The 17,877-nt window shown below is 34.5% G+C and overlaps 3 protein-coding genes across 3 annotated transcripts; 2 read left to right on the forward strand and 1 right to left on the reverse strand.

Moving 5' to 3' along the window:
• Positions 1 to 59: 59 nt before the first annotated feature.
• Positions 60 to 1,258, reverse strand: LOC145727263 (brachyurin-like). The gene is made up of 4 exons (XM_081976781.1): positions 1,099 to 1,258; positions 811 to 1,043; positions 497 to 747; positions 60 to 444 (listed from the first exon to the last, which is right to left on the reverse strand). Exons 1-4 carry the CDS (start codon positions 1,162 to 1,164, stop codon positions 143 to 145), a joined length of 852 nt encoding a protein of 283 aa, XP_081832907.1. The 5' UTR covers positions 1,165 to 1,258; the 3' UTR covers positions 60 to 142.
• Positions 1,259 to 5,458: 4,200 nt separating this feature from the next.
• LOC145725987 (transmembrane protease serine 9-like) lies at positions 5,459 to 11,226 on the forward strand. Its single transcript, XM_081974909.1, has 7 exons — positions 5,459 to 5,618; positions 5,680 to 5,903; positions 5,961 to 6,510; positions 10,068 to 10,238; positions 10,289 to 10,509; positions 10,559 to 10,809; positions 10,868 to 11,226. Exons 1-7 carry the CDS (start codon positions 5,553 to 5,555, stop codon positions 11,167 to 11,169), a joined length of 1,785 nt encoding a protein of 594 aa, XP_081831035.1. The 5' UTR covers positions 5,459 to 5,552; the 3' UTR covers positions 11,170 to 11,226.
• A 2,143-nt stretch (positions 11,227 to 13,369) lies between these two features.
• LOC145725991 (transmembrane protease serine 9-like) lies at positions 13,370 to 17,057 on the forward strand. Its single transcript, XM_081974916.1, has 9 exons — positions 13,370 to 13,496; positions 13,549 to 13,769; positions 13,823 to 14,073; positions 14,129 to 14,429; positions 15,611 to 15,615; positions 15,677 to 15,810; positions 15,865 to 16,085; positions 16,381 to 16,628; positions 16,689 to 17,057. Exons 1-9 carry the CDS (start codon positions 13,428 to 13,430, stop codon positions 16,988 to 16,990), a joined length of 1,752 nt encoding a protein of 583 aa, XP_081831042.1. The 5' UTR covers positions 13,370 to 13,427; the 3' UTR covers positions 16,991 to 17,057.
• The last annotated feature ends 820 nt before the right edge of the window (positions 17,058 to 17,877 follow it).

Genomic DNA, 17,877 nt, shown 5'->3' on the forward strand with positions numbered 1-17,877 from the left:
ATAAACCGATTTTGTTACAGTTTTTTATTACATCATCACTACAATAAAAATAAAATACATTTTCATGACAACAAAATTAACTTTATTTTTTTACTGTGATACGTAACATATAGCAGGATTAAAGAAGTGTTTGCAAATCAGTTTATACACCAGCGTTGGATGTGATCCAAGCCCTAAAGGTGGAAACCCTGGCGAAAGCGCTGGGATGTCCAGCCTGGCAACTGGTAGCTCCAAAAGACACAATACCGATTTCAACACCGTTGAGAACAAGAGGACCACCAGAGTCGCCATTGCAAGATCCACGTCCACCAGCTCCAGAAGTGCAAATATGTTGTGCTTGAACGATACTTCCGTAGGAAGCTTGACAAACGGCGTTGGTGATGACTGGTACATCGACGAACCTCAATTCACTGGAGATAGCGTTACTAGAGTCAGTGGTTCTACCTGTAATAATATCGGGTGAATTAATGCGAAACGTATTAAGGGTGTAACATACCCCATCCAGAAACCCTAGCGGTAGATCCGGCAAAGTTGCCAGAGCTAGCAGGAGCCAAAGAGATAGCGGAAATTCCAGTTTGTCCAATGGGAATGGAGGTAAGTCTAAGGAGCCCAATGTCATTGGCAAGAGTTTGAGGGGTCCATTGAGCATGAATTGTACGAGCTTGAGCAGCCAATCGCACTTGGGTGGGCTCGTTGGTGGTGGTCATTGGATTGTGAGCACCCAAAATGACTTGCACGGAAGTGGCACTAATTATGTCACACAAAACAAATTGAATTTTTTTAAATCAAATTAAAAATTAGAATACTTACGTGTCAATGCAATGGGCAGCGGTCAAGACCCAAGTGTTACTGATGATGGAACCACCGCAGAAACCAGAGTTGTTGATAACAAGAGCGGCTTGGAAAGGAAATTGGTTGCGGCTAGCTACAGAACCTCCAACGATCCTGGATCCTGATTCGCCGGAAGGTTGAGGAGCTGGAGGTCCAATGGGTTCCACAAACAGGTCCAACGGTTTAATGTTGGCCCAATCATAGTTTAGTTCCTGCAATAAATTTTTTTAGCTTAAAAAAACTTAACAAACCAGAAAAATAACATACCTGCTCTACTTCAGCAGTCACCAAAGTGCTGAGCAAGCAAGCGAAAGCAAAAAGTGCGATTTTCATCTTGACAATCTACCAAAAGTAGCCAGGCCAGACTATGTCTTATCTTCGTTTATTCAGGGTTTTTATATACAAAAATCACTACTGATGTTTTTTTAAATTTGTGACGTTATCTTAGATAGGCAAAGTTTTCCTAAAAAGTTAATTGCATATTAATCCTTTTAATACCTAATTGTGTAAAACAATCGATTTTTCAACAAAAAAATAACGATTAGGCTGATGGACATAATCTCTTATTCTGGAACATCATCAGCATCATGTCTAAAAATATAAGTCGCAATAAAATAGTTTTTTTTAATATCTCAATTTCTAGAAGAATAAGTTAGAATACTGATATAATCATTTTCTTTCAAATTTGTTTCAAGTTCACAAAAGGTCTGATAGTTTCTGTTACCTTACTGGACAGAAATAAACGGTTTTCTAATGTTTTGGCAAAATCTCATTTGCTTTCATCAAAAGATCTGTCCCATTTCTTTATCTTTTCCATATAATAGAAAAAATGTGATGGTACAATAAAGAATTAATAACAAATCTTCTTATAACATGTTTGTCTAGTTGCTATAAACTAGATATTAAAAGGTCATATACAGGGTGGTCCAGTTTTAAGTGTCAATAATTCACCATTTGATAGTCAAAAAATAAGTTGACTTGCATTGTGTCATTTTTCTGAAAAACGTTTCCTAAGGAAGATACAGTCCTCCAAATTTCCATTTAAAAAATCGTTTTATAGTTTAAAACTGAACATTCAAGACTTGTGAAAGTCCAAATTTGTACTGAATAGTCTAAAAACTTTTTTACTACTAGGAATGGTCTTATGATTCGCTTTCTCAGACTGCCATCCTGGTTGAGTGTCTGAAACTGGCATTCAAGAACTAAAAAAAGTCCGGAAATCAAGACAAAGATTGTATTGTGCATGAAACTCATTTTTTACTACTAAAAATAATATAAAAGTTGACTTTTAATGCTAGAACTGACTTTACTAGGACTAAAGAGAGTCCAAAAGTATATTTTCAAGACTTTAATTGGTGTACAACTCAATTTTCTGGACTGGACAACAAGTCTAGAAGTAAATTAAATTTTTGGACAATTTTATTTCTAAAAATTAGTTCTCAAGACTATTATTGTAGCATTTGGTACCAACATTTTTTACTTTTATTACTGAAGAAACTTGACTTGTGGAAATAGTCTTAAACTCGATTTTTCAGTCTTAAAAAGCACTAAAAACAGTCTGAATTTCTTAGAGATGCTACAATTTATTGCACCTATGAGTGTAGAAGTCAATTTAAAAGTGAAGAAGCTTGAAATAACATTTTCAAGATTATGGTCAGTGGACAAACTAGCTTTTAGGCCTGATAAGTCAAAAACTTTGTAAAGATAGTATTGAAACTCGATTTGAGGCACTGAAAACAGCCTTAAAACACTAAAAATAGTCTAGTTTATTAAGAAATACCCGAATTTTTAGCACTGAGGTGTCTAGAAGTCGATTTAATAGTGACAAAGCTTCGAATGCCATTTTAAGTTTATGAAGAATGTAAAAATTGTTTTTTAAGTTTGCTATGTCAATAACTTGGTGAAGATAGTCTTGAAACTCGATTTTCCAAGCTGAAAGCAGTTTTGAAGCACTGAAAATAGTCCAGAATTCGAAGAAAATGAAAAGCAAAGTAAAAAGCACGAAAAGTTCGTTTTCAAGACAATTTTCATGAATCTAATGTCAATGTTCTGCATCTATTTTCAAGACTAAAATATTGAAATTTGTCTTTAAGAAACTTACTTCAAATGCAAATTTTAAGCTTCTGACGTCACTTTTCATTAGTTCAGTCACATTTTGGGGTTCAAGTCAATTTTTAAGGTTTAAATGTATGAATTTGTAGTAACAAATTCTTGAAAAAGTAGTTTTTATGTCTACAAGTCAATTTTTAGTATTAAAGTCTCTCGATTTGCATGAAAACTGGTTACAAACACAATTTTTAAGCTGCTGAAATGTTTATCTTTTTTAATTCAATTTTCAAGTCTTTTAGTTTGTCTGGAAACTATGAAAACTGGCTACAATAATATTTTTTAAACTTCTTAAGTGAATTTTCCGTTTCCAAGACAATTTTTAAGTTGGGTTGGGTTAGTTTTGGGTCTTTGACCGTAATAACGTATAATAAAGTGCTTGTTCCAAATTTGATCAATATTGCAATCTAATGTTGGTCTGACAGTTATGACAAAAAAACCGATTTTTTAAACAGAAATTTGAAAGATTGTATTTTCCTTAGGAAGCACTTTTCAGGAAAATGACATAATGAATGTCAACTTATTTTTTAATTGGCTATGGATTGGTGAATTATTGACATACAAAACTGGACCACCCTGTATAATATATATTCAACGTTAAAAAAAATTTTGATAGTCTCTGTGGTCTGTTAAAACCTCACTTTAACAACATTAGATTGACAGAAAGATATGATTTTCTAATGTTTGTTTTAACATTTTATAGACAGAGCGTCTAAAGTTTTAATAACAAAAATATGATAAAACACAAGGGATTAAAGAGACATTTTTAATTCAATAACATATAACATGTTAGTCTAGTTCCTGTAAACAAGATATTTCAACTTTTATCCATTCAACAGTCCAGTTCAGATTATCTCTTATCATTTTCCTACATAGCAGTAGCAAAAGAAGTCTATTAATACATTTTGTGTATGTATGAAGTAAATTTAACTACCTTTAAACATTTTATTTTACCAAATGTTTCCGATTTTTCTGGTTAAAAAAACATAATACTAAACCTATGTTACACCCCATTGTATGTCATATTATCTGACACAGACCATCGTGACGTCAATTAAAAACAAAAACATTGTAAAAAAAGTCAGGCAGCAAATTTATTATTAAAAAGATAAAGTTAATCGCCTGATTATTTACCGTTAGACAGTGATATTAATTTGGGGATCAATAACGTATTAAGTTGATCGGCAAAAGATGATTTACGAACTTTATTTATGATTATTGTCGATATATTAAAATATAGGCCTTGAGTTTTGCACACCTTAATGTTATTAAACAATATCACATATGATTATGTAACCGGACTTTTACAAAAAGTGTCTTTTGTCATGTACACCATTTCTAACTGTAATTCAGAGTATTCATTTGAAATTCAGAAAGAATCAAGTGTAATTTAGAATAGTTAATTGTAATTCAGAAAATGTCAAGTGCAATTCAGAATAGGCAACTGTAATTCAGTTTAATTTTTGGAACCTAAATTGTGTTATTTTTTTCATAACATTCACTGTGTTATAAAGTATATTATAGTAATTAAGATACCAAGGGCATTATAAGGACAATAATGCATGAGGTCGATAGGGTACAACACGAGGGCCTCCGGCTCGAGGGGTAATTTTATCCACAGATCATGTATTTTATGGAATTGCCTTTGAATGTTCTGAACTTGATTTGATGGTTTCTGAATTGCAGTTCCTTATTCTGAATTACGTCTGACCTGTTCTGAAATTCACTTGACCCTTTTGGTTTAAATGGTGTGGATACGAATTCAAATTAAAATATCATTGAAAAAGAACAGCTAAAGAGTTACATTAATGTTGTTCCACATATATTTTTTGTAATTTGATAGTGAAAATATTAAATGAACTGATATTTCTAAAATCTTTTCTTAATATCTATTTCCCAATAGATTAGAAGTTTGAGTGATAATTCCTAAAGAGGAAATAACAAAAGAGAACAGGCAAATAACAGAACAGAATAAGAAACACCGAAAACTGTATCTCGGTTATAGTTATTACAACTAGTCCAAAATACAGAGAACATTTTAGATTTAAGAGAAGATTATTTATTTGACATGTCACTAAAATCTTCTGTTACTCTTTTCTATAGGAATTAAAGAGTACCTTCTATGCTACTAAAGCACCAAATTGATTCAACTGATCAAAGAGCAAAAATGAGGTAGTACTACAGAGTTTATTCATTTTTTTTACATAAAACTGTTGGACTATATTTGGATGTAATTTTGCATAAATTTCCTTTTGTTATTTGCATTTTACCTGCCTTAAATTAATCCACATGACTTACATATTAAATAGGCTAAAATATCTAGCAAACTGAAGCTTATCCAGTGTTACGCTTGCGAAACTTGGATCACGCGTTAACCCTCTCTGACTTTGCAGTTTTAGAGTCTAAACAATCTATATTCGTAAGCTTTCGCGTTAAAAAAATAATAATATCAATTAGAATTGACTTAGGTGATTATCGGCTTAAAAAATGGACAAGACTAAGACTATTTGATGATTGAATAACAATTCAGGGTGATGAGGATTAGATACTATAGGTATAAAAAGCTCAGGACGGTAGGGTAGAGCACAGTTTGGTAGCTTATCCACAGTGCCAAAATGAAAGTAGCAGTTTTCGCCTTTGTTTGCTTCCTCAGCACTTTTGTAGCCGCCGACCCCAGTGTCGTAAGTTATTTTTAGTATTTATTTTTTGTTTTTATTGTAATCCTGTGTTTTATTATTAAAGGAGTTGGGCTATGACTGGGCTAACATTAAACCCATAAACATCTACGTTGAGCCTATTGGCCCAGCCCCAGAAGTACCTGAAGGAAGCAGGATTGTTGGTGGGTCTGTAGCCGCCCGTAACCAATTTCCCTATCAAGTTGCTTTGATCATCAACAACTCCGGGTTTTGCGGTGGTTCCATCATCAGTAACACTTGGGTGTTAACTGCTGCCCACTGCGTTGACACGTAAGTGTGGTTTTCTTTACTCTTTTGAAGAAGTAAGTGACAGTGATTCTAATTCAGGGCTACCTCTGTACAAATCATCGCTGGTGCCCACAACCCCACGACCACCGTTAACGAACCTACTCAAGTGCGTTTTGCTGCTCAAGCTCGTACTGTCCACGCTCAATGGAATCCTTCAAATTTGGCTAACGACATTGCTCTGCTCAGAGCAACTTCCATCCCTATCGGTTCCACCGGAATCTCTGCCGTTTCTCTAGCTCCTGCCAGCTCTGGTAACTTTGCCGGATCTACTGCTGTCCTTTCTGGATGGGGCAGGACCAGCGACTCTAGCAACTCTATCTCATCTGAATTGAGGACCGTTCAATTGCCTATCATCACGAACGCGGTCTGTCAAAGCTCTTTCGGAAGCATCGTCCAGGCTCAACACATCTGTACCTCCGGAGCTGGTGCACGTGGTGCCTGCAACGGTGACTCTGGTGGTCCATTGGTGGTCAGCGGTGTCGAAGTTGGTGTTGTCTCCTTCGGAGCTAGCGCTTGCACTGCTGGACATCCTTCTGTCTACGCTAGGGTTTCCAACTTTAGGTCTTGGATCTCAACCAACTCTGGTGTCTAAACTGATTTGATTTTTTTTTTTTTGGGAAATGAATTTTTGATTAAATAAATGCTAGCTTAGGCATACATATTATTTTCTTTTTCTTCACCTTTTACCCTGTTAAATATGTTCTAAAATTGTTAGTGTTATTGGAAACTAGTCCTAGAGTAGCAGGGTCATGGAAAATAATTCAATAGAAATGTTGTGTGACAGTGATAAGTACCTAAACTGAAAAGATGAATTGAAACTTATTTACCAACTTGTAACCTAGAGGAGCTAACAAAAAAAAAGCTAAGTTAAATTACAATCAATTTTAGATCAGCAGAAGAACATTCTTTGGCACAGATGCTTTGCCAAGAGCCAATAGACCATTACACAGCTAGATTTTAAAAGAATCTTAACGCACAAAGATAGGGAAAGCTCACAAGGCGTGCATTATGATATGTGCATCACAAATGCTGTTTTACATACCAATCCCACCAATTAATGTAAATCTCTATTTTTGTTATTTACTTTATATCCAAATTTATGATGGTACTTTTATAGTTTTTAGTTATTTTGAGTGAATTATTTAAATTAAAATACCCATTTATGAGGTAAGAGAAACTAGGATTTACCAGTGAAATTGCTAGCAACTGTAAAACTATGTTGAATTATCCTGAGTTTCCTTAAAAAATTTTTGAAAGTGTCTTTCTGTTTAAATTTGTTTTCATCTTCAATACAGCCAAAAATTTTCACAAATTTTCCATTTATATCTAGTAAATTCAATATATTTTGTACACTCTTGTGGTGTAGGTTAATAGAAAATCATTATTAGAAGATCAAAACCTTGATTTTCACCATTTTTTATATCTTTAGAAACTGTCCTTTGATGAGTTTCTATTAAGTAGTATAATAGTTTCCTGGCCGAATGGTGTGGATGAGATGCAATACCAAGAAAAGGATTATGATGCCAGAAATAGAAGTTAAAGGATCTTCCTTCTAGTTATCCGACAAATTCTGCCAACTTGTCACTATTCTTCTCTTCTTCCCTTCGTTTCTTTTGTATTTCTTTTTATTACGAGTTACAGACGAGGGATATCGTACCAAAGATGTAAATATGTATAGGTGATTTTCTTATGTAAATTGTGTTGTTGGATGTGGGTGAATTGACTCCTTTAGATAAAACTCTGTTAAAAATCTCTAGATTGTAGTCAGTTTTTAAACTGTCCATATTTTGAATTTTTATAAACGAAACATGCTTATTTTGTGTATTTCGATTCTGTACAGTTTAAAGAATGTAAATGCTTTCGTACAAACGAAAATGTGCAGTCACCATATTGTGCGATCTTTGCTCGAGATTTTACTTTAGAAAAACTTATTGTGGATAGCTGAAGGTACTAAGTACGCCCTTTTTTCATGGAAATAATACAGTATGTTTCAAAAGTGTGTGCCAGAATTTTTTGCGAATTGGTAGACCTCGCCAATACTAACTTTAGTTTGCTTATGAACCCAGAAAGCGCATTTACCTAAGAGGGTTTAAGTACTACAGGTATGGCAAGATAATGCTAAAAATGACATAAAAACAGAATTATTTAAAAAAGCAATACAAGGTGGTCCAGTTTTAAATGCCAATAATTCACCATTCGATAGCCCATCAACAAATAAGTTAACATACATTATGTCATTTTTCTGAAAAAGGCTTCCTAAGGAAAATACAGTACTTCAAATTTCACTTTAAAAAATCGGTTTTTTTGTCATAACTGTCAGACCGTTGCATCAAATTTGGAACAAGCACTCATGAAATTAATACTCATTATGAATGACGTTTGCCAACATTCTCCAGAAGCGTAGATACAGAAAGATGGTTTTCATATTTTTGCCTTATTTTCTACGTCTCTGGATATTTTTCAAAAATTACAGTTTCTTTTAATTTTATTGTTCACGATGAAAAATTAATTATCTCCTATACAATTCTAATTTGAAACTTCGTTTACGAGATAATTCAGTTATTACGTTCAAAGACCCAAAACTAACCCAATCCAACTTAAAAATTGTCACATACACATCCAGAGACTTTAATATTCAAAATTGACTTGTTTGCATAAAAAACCACTTTTTCTAGAATTTTTTATTACAAATTCATACATTTAAACCTTAAAAATTGACTTGAACACCAAAAAGTGACATCAGAAACGTAAAATTTGCATTTGAAGTAAGTTTTCATAATTTGAAAACAAATTTCAATATTTTAGTCTTGAAAATAGTCTTAGATACAGGACATTGACATTAGATTCATAAAAATTGTCTTGAAAACTAACTTTTCGTACCTTTTACTTTGCTTTTCATTTTCTTAGAATTCTGGACTACTTTTAGTGTTTCAAAACTGCTTTCAGCTTGGAAAATCGAAGTTATTGACATAGCAAACTTAAAAAAACAATTTTTACATTCTCCATAGACTTAAAATATCATTCTAAGCTTTTTGACTATTAAATCGACTTCTAGACACCTCAGTGCTAAAAACTCAAGTATTTCTTAAAAATCTAGACTGTTTTTAGTGCTTTAAGATGCTTCAATACTATCTTTTGACTTATCAGGCCTAAAAGCCAGTTTGTACACTGTCCATAGTCTTGAAAATGTCATTTCAAGCTTCTTCACTATTAAATTGACTTCTACACTCATAGGTACAATAAATTGTAGCATCTCTAAAAAATTCAGACTGTTTTTAGTGCTTTTTAAGACTGAAAAATCGAGTTTAAGACTATTTCCAAAAGTCAAGTTTCTTCAGTAATAAAAGTAAAAAATTTTGGTACCAAATGCTACGATATTAGTCTTGAGAAATAAAATAGTCCGAAAATTTAATTTACTTCTAGTCTTGTTTCAGAAAATTGCGTTGTACACTAATTAAAGTCCTGAAAATAGACTTTTGGACTCTCTTTAGTCCTAGTAAAGTTAGTTCTAGCCTTAAAAATCAACTTTTAGATTATTTTTAGTAGCAAAAAATGACTTACATGTACAATACAATCTTTGTCTTGATTTCCGGACTGTTTTTAGTTTTTACCAGGAAGGCAGTCTGAGAAAACGAATTATAAGACTATTCCTAGTAGTTAATAGCAAATTTTTAGACTATTCAGTACAAATTTGGACTCTCACAAGTCTTGAATGTTCAGTTTTACACTATAAAACGATTTTTTAAATTGAAATTTGGTGGGCTGTATCTTAGGAAACGTTTTTCAGAAAAATTACATAATGCAACTCAACTTATTTTTTGATTGGCTATCGAATGGTGAATTATTGACACTTAAAACTGGACTGGTTGGTGTTGAACAAGAATCAATGGTAAAAATTTTGGATATCTATTTTAAAAATGTAAATTTTTGTAAGTATTTTGAGTAAGAGGTTTCTGATTTTTTTACCACTCTGTATATAATTTAATACCCTGTTTATACTGGAAGCAAGATAAATGTAAGAAAAATTAGAAAAAAAAAAGATTAAATTTAATAATTAATGAGTTATGATCTGTCCAAAAAAAGCGATTAATTAAGATGGATAGATTTTTTATAGACTGCAGTTTACTTTGTGTGGAACTATAAAAGGCAGTTCTCCCAAGACGAGGAGAGGTGGAGAAAAAGATAAAAAAGAAAACAGCAAGAGTAAACATCATGTGGAACATGCACTCTGTTTTTTTGGGTATTTTGTTTGTTGGTTTGTGCATCGCCTTGATTGCAGCCCAACCAATAACCGACATTGATGAACCCGAACTGATGGTAAGTTTTCATTAAAACAATAATACATGGGTCAGTAAATTTTTTCCTAGGAGGTCGATTCTGTATGGAACGATTTTAAGCCAATAAGAATCTCCGTCGACCCGATTGGCCCTGCTCCTCAAATTTCCGTAGAAAGAGTTGTGGGTGGTGTAGAAGCTCCACGTAACGGTTTTCCCTATCAAGTTGCTTTGATCATCAACAACGCAGGTTTCTGCGGTGGTTCCATTATTAGTGAACAATGGGCTCTAACTGCTGCTCACTGTGTTGACACGTATGCTTATTAGATCGAGAGAAGCTAAATCACCAAATTATTGTTGCAGTGCCAACTCTGTGCAAATTATTGCCGGTGCTCACAACCCTTTTACTACCGTAAATGAGCCTCTTCAAGTGCGTATTGCCGCCCAGGCAATCACAGTCCATGCTCAGTGGAACCCTTCTCTTATTGCCAACGACATCGCCCTTCTAAGAGCTGCAAACATTCCTATACAAAATCAAGGAATTGCCGCAATTGCTCTTGCTGCTTCTAACTCAGGTTCTTTTGCTGGATCGACAGGTGTCCTTACTGGATGGGGTAATTAAATCATAAAAAAAAATCTTAAAGCTAACAAGAATTAAACTTAAATTTATAGGCATGACGAGCGACTCCAGTAATTCCGTTTCCTCTCAATTGATGACCGTCCAATTGCCTATCATTACTAACGCCGTTTGTCAACAATATTTTGGCATCTGGGCTAGAGCCGAGCACATTTGTACCTCTGGAGCTGGAGGACGTGGAGGCTGCTTTGGAGATTCTGGAGGTCCTTTGGTTGTAAACGGAGTGGAAGTTGGTATTGTTTCCTTTGGGTCCAGTCTGTGCGAAGGTGGAGAACCAACTGCTTACGCAAGAATTTCCTACTTTAGGGACTGGATTCAGACCAACTCTGGTGTATAAATTGCTTTTGTTAATGAAAGATGAAAAACTTTAATAAAATATACTTTGCAACCAAAAGATGTGATTTAGATATGTGAATAGAGGGATCATACATTTAGTTTGTGAATGCTGAAGCAACAAATGTTTGGCTTCATGGGTTTTTGGGTTCATCACTTAAATGTTGAAGAATTAACATGGATTACACTGATTTAGTGTAACACTACTCTTCGGGTTGCCTAAAGTGTGATGACTTTGTCTTTTTTGAATAAATTAAAAAGAACTGTTGATAAGCTACTTAGAATTTAAAAAAACAAATCTTTTTTAGTTCTAAGTAACGAAGGTATGCTTTTTACCATTTTTTCTTCTTGAATGTAACTCTATACAGACGTTGAATATTCGGATTTTGTTCGAATGACAAAGGTTCAAAAATGTGATGTTTTATGCAGCAAAAAGTAACTAAGCCAAAACACAATTTACGGATGCATAAAGTTCAAATTTCGTCTCCAAAAGTGAACTGGGATGAGAAAAATTACCATGTTTATTTGGTTCTAAGATTTTGTCTAAAAAGGTCCAACGTTTGCGATAGAGATCAGGAAACATTTTTATATTTTTTTGTTGTTTATCCTTTTACTGTTTCTATTCTATTACCGGATTCTCATGAAAATTAATTTTATTATTTCTGTACTTATTGAGAGGAACAAATTTGAACAAAATTAATTTAAAAATAATGTACAAATGATATTCCACCTTCCAATATTGCTCGAGTTGATTCCAGTACTGATGATTCAATACTAAAAATAAAAAATTACACTAGGATGTTTAAAAATTTTGAAAATACCATCAGTTTCACAGAATAAAACCAAACAACATATAAGTTTCGTAAATCTCGTCTAACTTCGTTTTGTATCAATTACGACGCATTTTCCTTAACAACTGTGTATGAATGACGACACCATATGATGGCAGACGACACCATACTTATTGCCGAAACAATAGGAGGGTTACAGAGCTTGGTTGATCAAGTAGTGAAGAGCAGTGAGGAAGGAGGACTTACCTTAAATATCAAAAAGACCAAATTCATGATCATTACAAAGTCAGCTCAACAACAGGAAAACCTATGGATCAACGGAGAATCAATAGAGAAAGTTAGCAAATACAAATACTTAGGAACAACGGTTAATGAAGATAATGAGTACACCGAAGAAATTAAAGCAAGAATTGGACAGGCCAGAACCATATTCAACAAAATGAGGAATGTGTTATGCAGTAGAGATCTTAATCTACACCTTAGAGTCAGAATATTGAGATGCTATGTTTTCTCGGTGTTGCTGTACGGGATGGAATCCTGGACGTTAAAGAAAGAGATAAGCGACCGACTGGAAGCATTCGAGATGCGGTCATATAGAAGGATCTTGAGAATAAGTTGGGTGGACATGGTAACAAACGAGGAGGTACTGGGAAGAATGAGAAACGAAAAGGAAATATTAAACACAATTAAAATAAGGAAGCTGCAATATCTGGGCCATGTGATGAGGGGAGATAAATATGTATTGTTGCAGAACATTATGCAGGGAAAGATACAGGGGAAAAGAAGCAGAGGAAGAAGACGTATCTCTTGGTTGAATAACCTGAGAGGATGGTATAACTGTAGTTCCACTGAGTTGTTTAGAGCTGCAGCATCGAAAGTGAGGATAGCCATGATGATTGCCAACCTTCTGAGAGGAGATGGCACTTAAAGAAGAAGAAGATGAATGACAATGAAGAAATAATAGAATTTTATTTTTGTCTGTCATTTTGTGTCTTACGTTATATATTTTTTTTAATTTAAACTGTAATGCTTTATAAAAGCACTTAAGTTAGTCGTTAAACAAATAATATGTGAAAACTTAAAATCTGGATACATAATTTCTTGATATGGTGATTTTTGGAAATAAAATAAATGCCAAAATATACAATATGTTCGATTATGGCTAAATATTTGTACACATTCTAAGACTCACTACGCATAGTAGATAGTAGGTAAAGATCTACCGTGAAATAAAGTTATTCTTAAATTCAGACCAAAAACGAAAAAAAAATGAAAGGGATTATAGGATACATACCAAGACAAGAAAATGTGGAGATATCCTTACCTTAAATATTGGATTAGAAGAGATTAATAAATAAATTATGGTCTGTTCAAAAACTCAATTAATTAAGATAATATCAACATTTTTAGAAGTCTGTCTGCAATTCAGTCATAATAAATACTTTTGTTGGCCAGGTTTGCGCTTTAAAAAATGAAGTATTTTTTAATTTTTATTTTGTGCTTTGCCTTAAGGGCAGCCCAGCCCATTGACGAACAAACGGTAAAACATTTCTAAAATATTCTATACTATAATTCAGTAAATTTTTGCGTAGGAATTGGGTGGTAATTGGGCTGACATTAAACCCATCAAAATCTACGTGGATCCTATTGGCCCTGCACCTAGAGTTCCTTTGCAAAGGATTGTGGGTGGTGAAGAAGCTCCACGTAACGGTTTTCCCTATCAAGTTGCTTTGATCATCAACCTTACAGGCTTCTGCGGTGGTTCAATCATTAGTGATCAATGGGTCTTAACTGCAGCTCACTGTGTTGACACGTATGGTTTTTTTTTGGTTAGGAATGAACTGGTTGAAGCAATCTTTGTTACAGAGCCACTTCCGTGCAAATTGTTGCTGGTGCCCATAACCCTTTTACTACCGTAAACGAGCCTCTTCAAGTGCGTATTGCCGCCCAAGCTATCACAGTCCACGCTCAGTGGACCCCTTCCCTCATTGCCAACGATGTCGCCCTTCTAAGAGCCACAAATATTCCTATACAAAATGAAGGAATTGCTGCTATTCCTCTAGCCCCTTCTAACTCAGGATCTTTTGCCGGTATTACAGGTGTCATTACTGGATGGGGTAAGTCATCATATATCATATCAGATCATTAAGTACAAAAATTAAATTTATATAGGCTTTACGAGCGACTCCAGCAACACCGTTTCCTCCCAGTTGATGACCGTACAAGTGCCCATCATTACGAACGCCCTTTGTCAAGAACATTTTGGAATGTGGGCTCGTGAAGAGCATATTTGCACTTCTGGAGCTGGAGGACGTGGAAGTTGTTTTGGAGATTCTGGAGGTCCCTTGGTTGCTGACGGAGTTGAAGTGGGAGTCGTTTCGTTTGGATCGAGCTTGTGTCAGGACGAAGGACCAACGGCTTTCGCAAGAGTTTCACACTTCAGGGACTGGATCCAGGCCAACTCTGGTGTTTAGTACCGTTAACTTAAAATGTATTAAATTTTTGTGTAAAGACAAAAATTTATTGAATTAAATACTTGTTTTAAAAATAAAATACTTTCAATCACAGTAGTGAAACGTTTGCTCTTACTCACCAACATGTTTAGTCTCTAGGAAATTAAGTATTCCCAAATAGAACATTCCAGGATGACGTCACTGACACTGTGTCTTACACCAAACATGATTAAAAACCAAAAAGTAACATTCTACAATACAATTTTCCATTTTTTCATAATAAAACAGAAAATTTGGTAATAGAGGATTTATACAGTTTTAAAATTGCTAGTGAAGAAATTGTATTTTAGGTTTCTTCTAACGTAAATATAATCTTTTTGCAAAAATTTAACTTTTGCTTGAGTTAAAGCTGCTTAAACTAATAAAACATTTAAACAAAACAAAAAATAATAAACGTTTGTAAATTTCACAAATTATTTAAGGTTTTGAACCCTAAAACAAAAAAAAATATTCGGTAGAATAACACGTACCAACATAGAGTAGTTCTATATTTCCCAAAAAACATTTTTTTCCTTCACAAAAACCACAAAAAACAGAAAGAACTTACTAATGCCTGTTTCCCTGACACTTCCAAGTTGATTTTAAGTACAACTTAAGTTGAGGTTTGAATGTGAATGCAGATCAGGTAATAACACAGTCTAAACTAAACTTATCTAGCTATAATTTTTGAAAATTATTTATTAGTGTCAACCACCTCCCTAGATGATACAAATACCCTTTCTTAGAATTGATGGCTCCTTTGTCTACAATAAAAAAATATTACTAATCCCCAAAGTCTTAAAAACCTAAAGGTAATGCCCTGTTAATATACAGATTACCAACTACTGTTACATCTATTTTTATCACATCATAAATTATCTATATCCTGTGATTATTAAAACAAACTCCTAAAGAATGTGTGTAAAGCTGCACGTCTTTACGCTAATTTACAACAATATAGAAATGTACACTATTTGTCTGTTGCAGAAATTATAAATAATAAAATTGTCTACTATTAATTATTTACATGCTTAGTTCTCAAAAATTATGACAGTGCTGGGCTTAAATTGGGGATTGTCAAATCAACCAGTCTGTACTAAGATAATAAGAACAAGGAGGTACTTACTTGAAAAAATTCCATCAAAACGGATTAAAACATAAGTTATGGTATGTCAGTATTCAGACCGATTAAGCTAATACCAAATTCCTACATCCAGCAGTTTACTATAAATACTCAGCGTCAAATCATTGAAATACAGTTTGGTAGCTTTGTCCATTAAAAGAGTACCAAATATGAAGGTTGTAGCCGTTCTAGCTTTGTGCCTTGCCTTTGTGGCAGCACAACCCATCGACCAATCCGTGGTAAGTTTTTGCTAAAGCAGTATTAGTTCGTTTCGGTAAATTCTTATTGTGCAGGAATTGGGTTACGACTGGGCCAGAATTAAGCCCATCAACATCTATGTGGAACCTATTGGCCCAGCTCCTGAATTTACTGGAGAAAGGGTTGTTGGTGGTGAAGTTGCCCAACGTAACGGACACCCCTACCAAGTGGCTTTGATCATCAACAACTCAGGTTTCTGCGGTGGTTCCATCATCAGCGCAGAATGGGTACTTACTGCTGCTCACTGTGTTGACACGTAAGTTATTTGAGCTCATTTATTTATTTCTCTAAAAATTCAGTCCTTCATTGTGTACTGGATTTTCAATAACAAGATATGACAAACAATCTACGTTGTATAGTAAAGATTCCAGTTCTGAATATTCAATAAGTTTCAAACAGAAAGTTTCATAGAGTTTTAAATATCTCACTGACTGAATCCTGACTTTCGACTTGGGATAGAACCTAGGAGTTTTAGCTAAATGAGGTTTATTCTACCTTTCCTAGTGGAACTTTAGTACTGGTGATGACATTTAGAATACATTTGATTCTAGTGCTACTTCTGTTCAAATCATTGCCGGTGCCCACAACGCTCTTTCCACCGTTGACGAGCCCCTTCAAGTCCGTGTTAACGCTCAAGCTCGTACTGTCCACGAAGCATGGAACCGTCCTACCCTCTACAACGACATCGCCCTCTTGAGAGCCGACATTCCTATTGAAAACGAAGGAATCTCAGCCATTTCTCTTGCTCCTGCTAACTCTGGAAACTTTGCCGGATCTACCGCCACTCTTACTGGATGGGGTGAGTTTTTTTTAAATATTATCAGGTTATCAACAGTAACTTAAATTTAAAAAAATATAGGAAGGACTAGCGATTCCAGCAACGCCATTGCCTCCGTATTGCAAATCGTTCAATTGCCCGTCATCACCAACGCCGTTTGTCAACAATCCTACGGCAGCACCGTTCAAGACCAACACATCTGCACTTCTGGAGCTGGTGGACGTGGTGGATGCAACGGTGACTCTGGCGGTCCATTGACTGTTAGCGGAATCGAAATCGGTGTTGTTTCCTTTGGATCTAGCTTGTGCGAAGCCGGCCATCCCACTGCTTTCGCCAGGGTTTCCCACTTCAGGGACTGGATCACCGCCAACTCTGGAGTTTAAGTTCACGTTTGGCTGTTATTGACAGAAAGTGATTTCTAAGGCTTATTAAAATATTGTTACCATTAAATATGCATTTTAACTGAATAACTACCAGTTTCAAAACACTCAGGTTTTGGGCCATATTAACTGCTTCAATAAAACACAGAATTCACTTAACACCAATCAAAAATTCTGTATCATGCGACCTTATACATATGTTAATGGTGAAGGTGGTTATAGTAGGTGGCAAATAGACTTCATTTAACTACTTACAAATTATGCAACAGTTTTGTATATAGAACATGGAACAAAATGGATATGGAACAATTCAAATCACAAAAAAAATGTGAAGATACGCAGTATTCACTCTAATAATAGGTACATACAATTTTACTACGCCATACTTTCACTAATTCAGCCTTCCTAACCTAACCTAATTACAAATTAAACTAAACCACAATAATTACCTGGATAAACAGAATATTTTTGGATAAATAAGTAATCATTCTTAATTCCTTATGAATATTATGTTTATAACAGATTAACATTACATGTAAGTTTCAGAATTATCTGATTTTTGAATAGAAAACAGTTCAAAACATATTCGTATTCAATCTAAATATTTACGGTTATTGTAAATATTTATATTTCTAGTCTTTAAACAAATTGGGAAGGGAAAGACTGTTTTCTAATTGGTCAAGCTAGCCCAATTCCGTTTGGCTAATCGGACGACGGTTGAACTGATAGTAAATTTACCAGAATTTAAAACTGCAAATTCAGTTTACAGTTAGTTTGTAACCATGAGTGAAGCAGATAGGTCAAGTGACTCGAGTGACACTGTTCCAGGTGCCATAATGGAGGTACCTCCACCTATAAATCCGGCAACGATCAACATTAGAAAAGCTCTC

This window comes from Ips typographus, linkage group LG3 (genome assembly GCF_016097725.1).
Source record: "Ips typographus isolate SLU linkage group LG3, UJ_Ityp_2.0, whole genome shotgun sequence".
Taxonomy (NCBI): domain Eukaryota; kingdom Metazoa; phylum Arthropoda; class Insecta; order Coleoptera; family Curculionidae; genus Ips; species Ips typographus.

Bases quoted from the DNA above. Each gene is read 5' to 3' on its own strand.
- LOC145725987 (XM_081974909.1), top strand. From the start codon at position 5,553: ATGAAAGTAGCAGTTTTCGCCTTTGTTTGCTTCCTCAGCACTTTTGTA. The intron at 5,619-5,679 runs GTAAGTTATTTT...TTATTATTAAAG, and splicing joins TAGCCGCCGACCCCAGTGTC to GAGTTGGGCTATGACTGGGC. The intron at 10,239-10,288 runs GTAAGTTTTCAT...ATTTTTTCCTAG, and splicing joins TTGATGAACCCGAACTGATG to GAGGTCGATTCTGTATGGAA.
- LOC145727263 (XM_081976781.1), bottom strand. From the start codon at position 1,164: ATGAAAATCGCACTTTTTGCTTTCGCTTGCTTGCTCAGCACTTTGGTG. The intron at 748-810 runs GTAAGTATTCTA...TGACATAATTAG, and splicing joins GCTGCCCATTGCATTGACAC to TGCCACTTCCGTGCAAGTCA. The intron at 445-496 runs GTATGTTACACC...ATATTATTACAG, and splicing joins CGCTAGGGTTTCTGGATGGG to GTAGAACCACTGACTCTAGT.
- LOC145725991 (XM_081974916.1), top strand. From the start codon at position 13,428: ATGAAGTATTTTTTAATTTTTATTTTGTGCTTTGCCTTAAGGGCAGCC. The intron at 14,074-14,128 runs GTAAGTCATCAT...AAATTTATATAG, and splicing joins AGGTGTCATTACTGGATGGG to GCTTTACGAGCGACTCCAGC. The intron at 16,629-16,688 runs GTGAGTTTTTTT...AAAAAAATATAG, and splicing joins CGCCACTCTTACTGGATGGG to GAAGGACTAGCGATTCCAGC.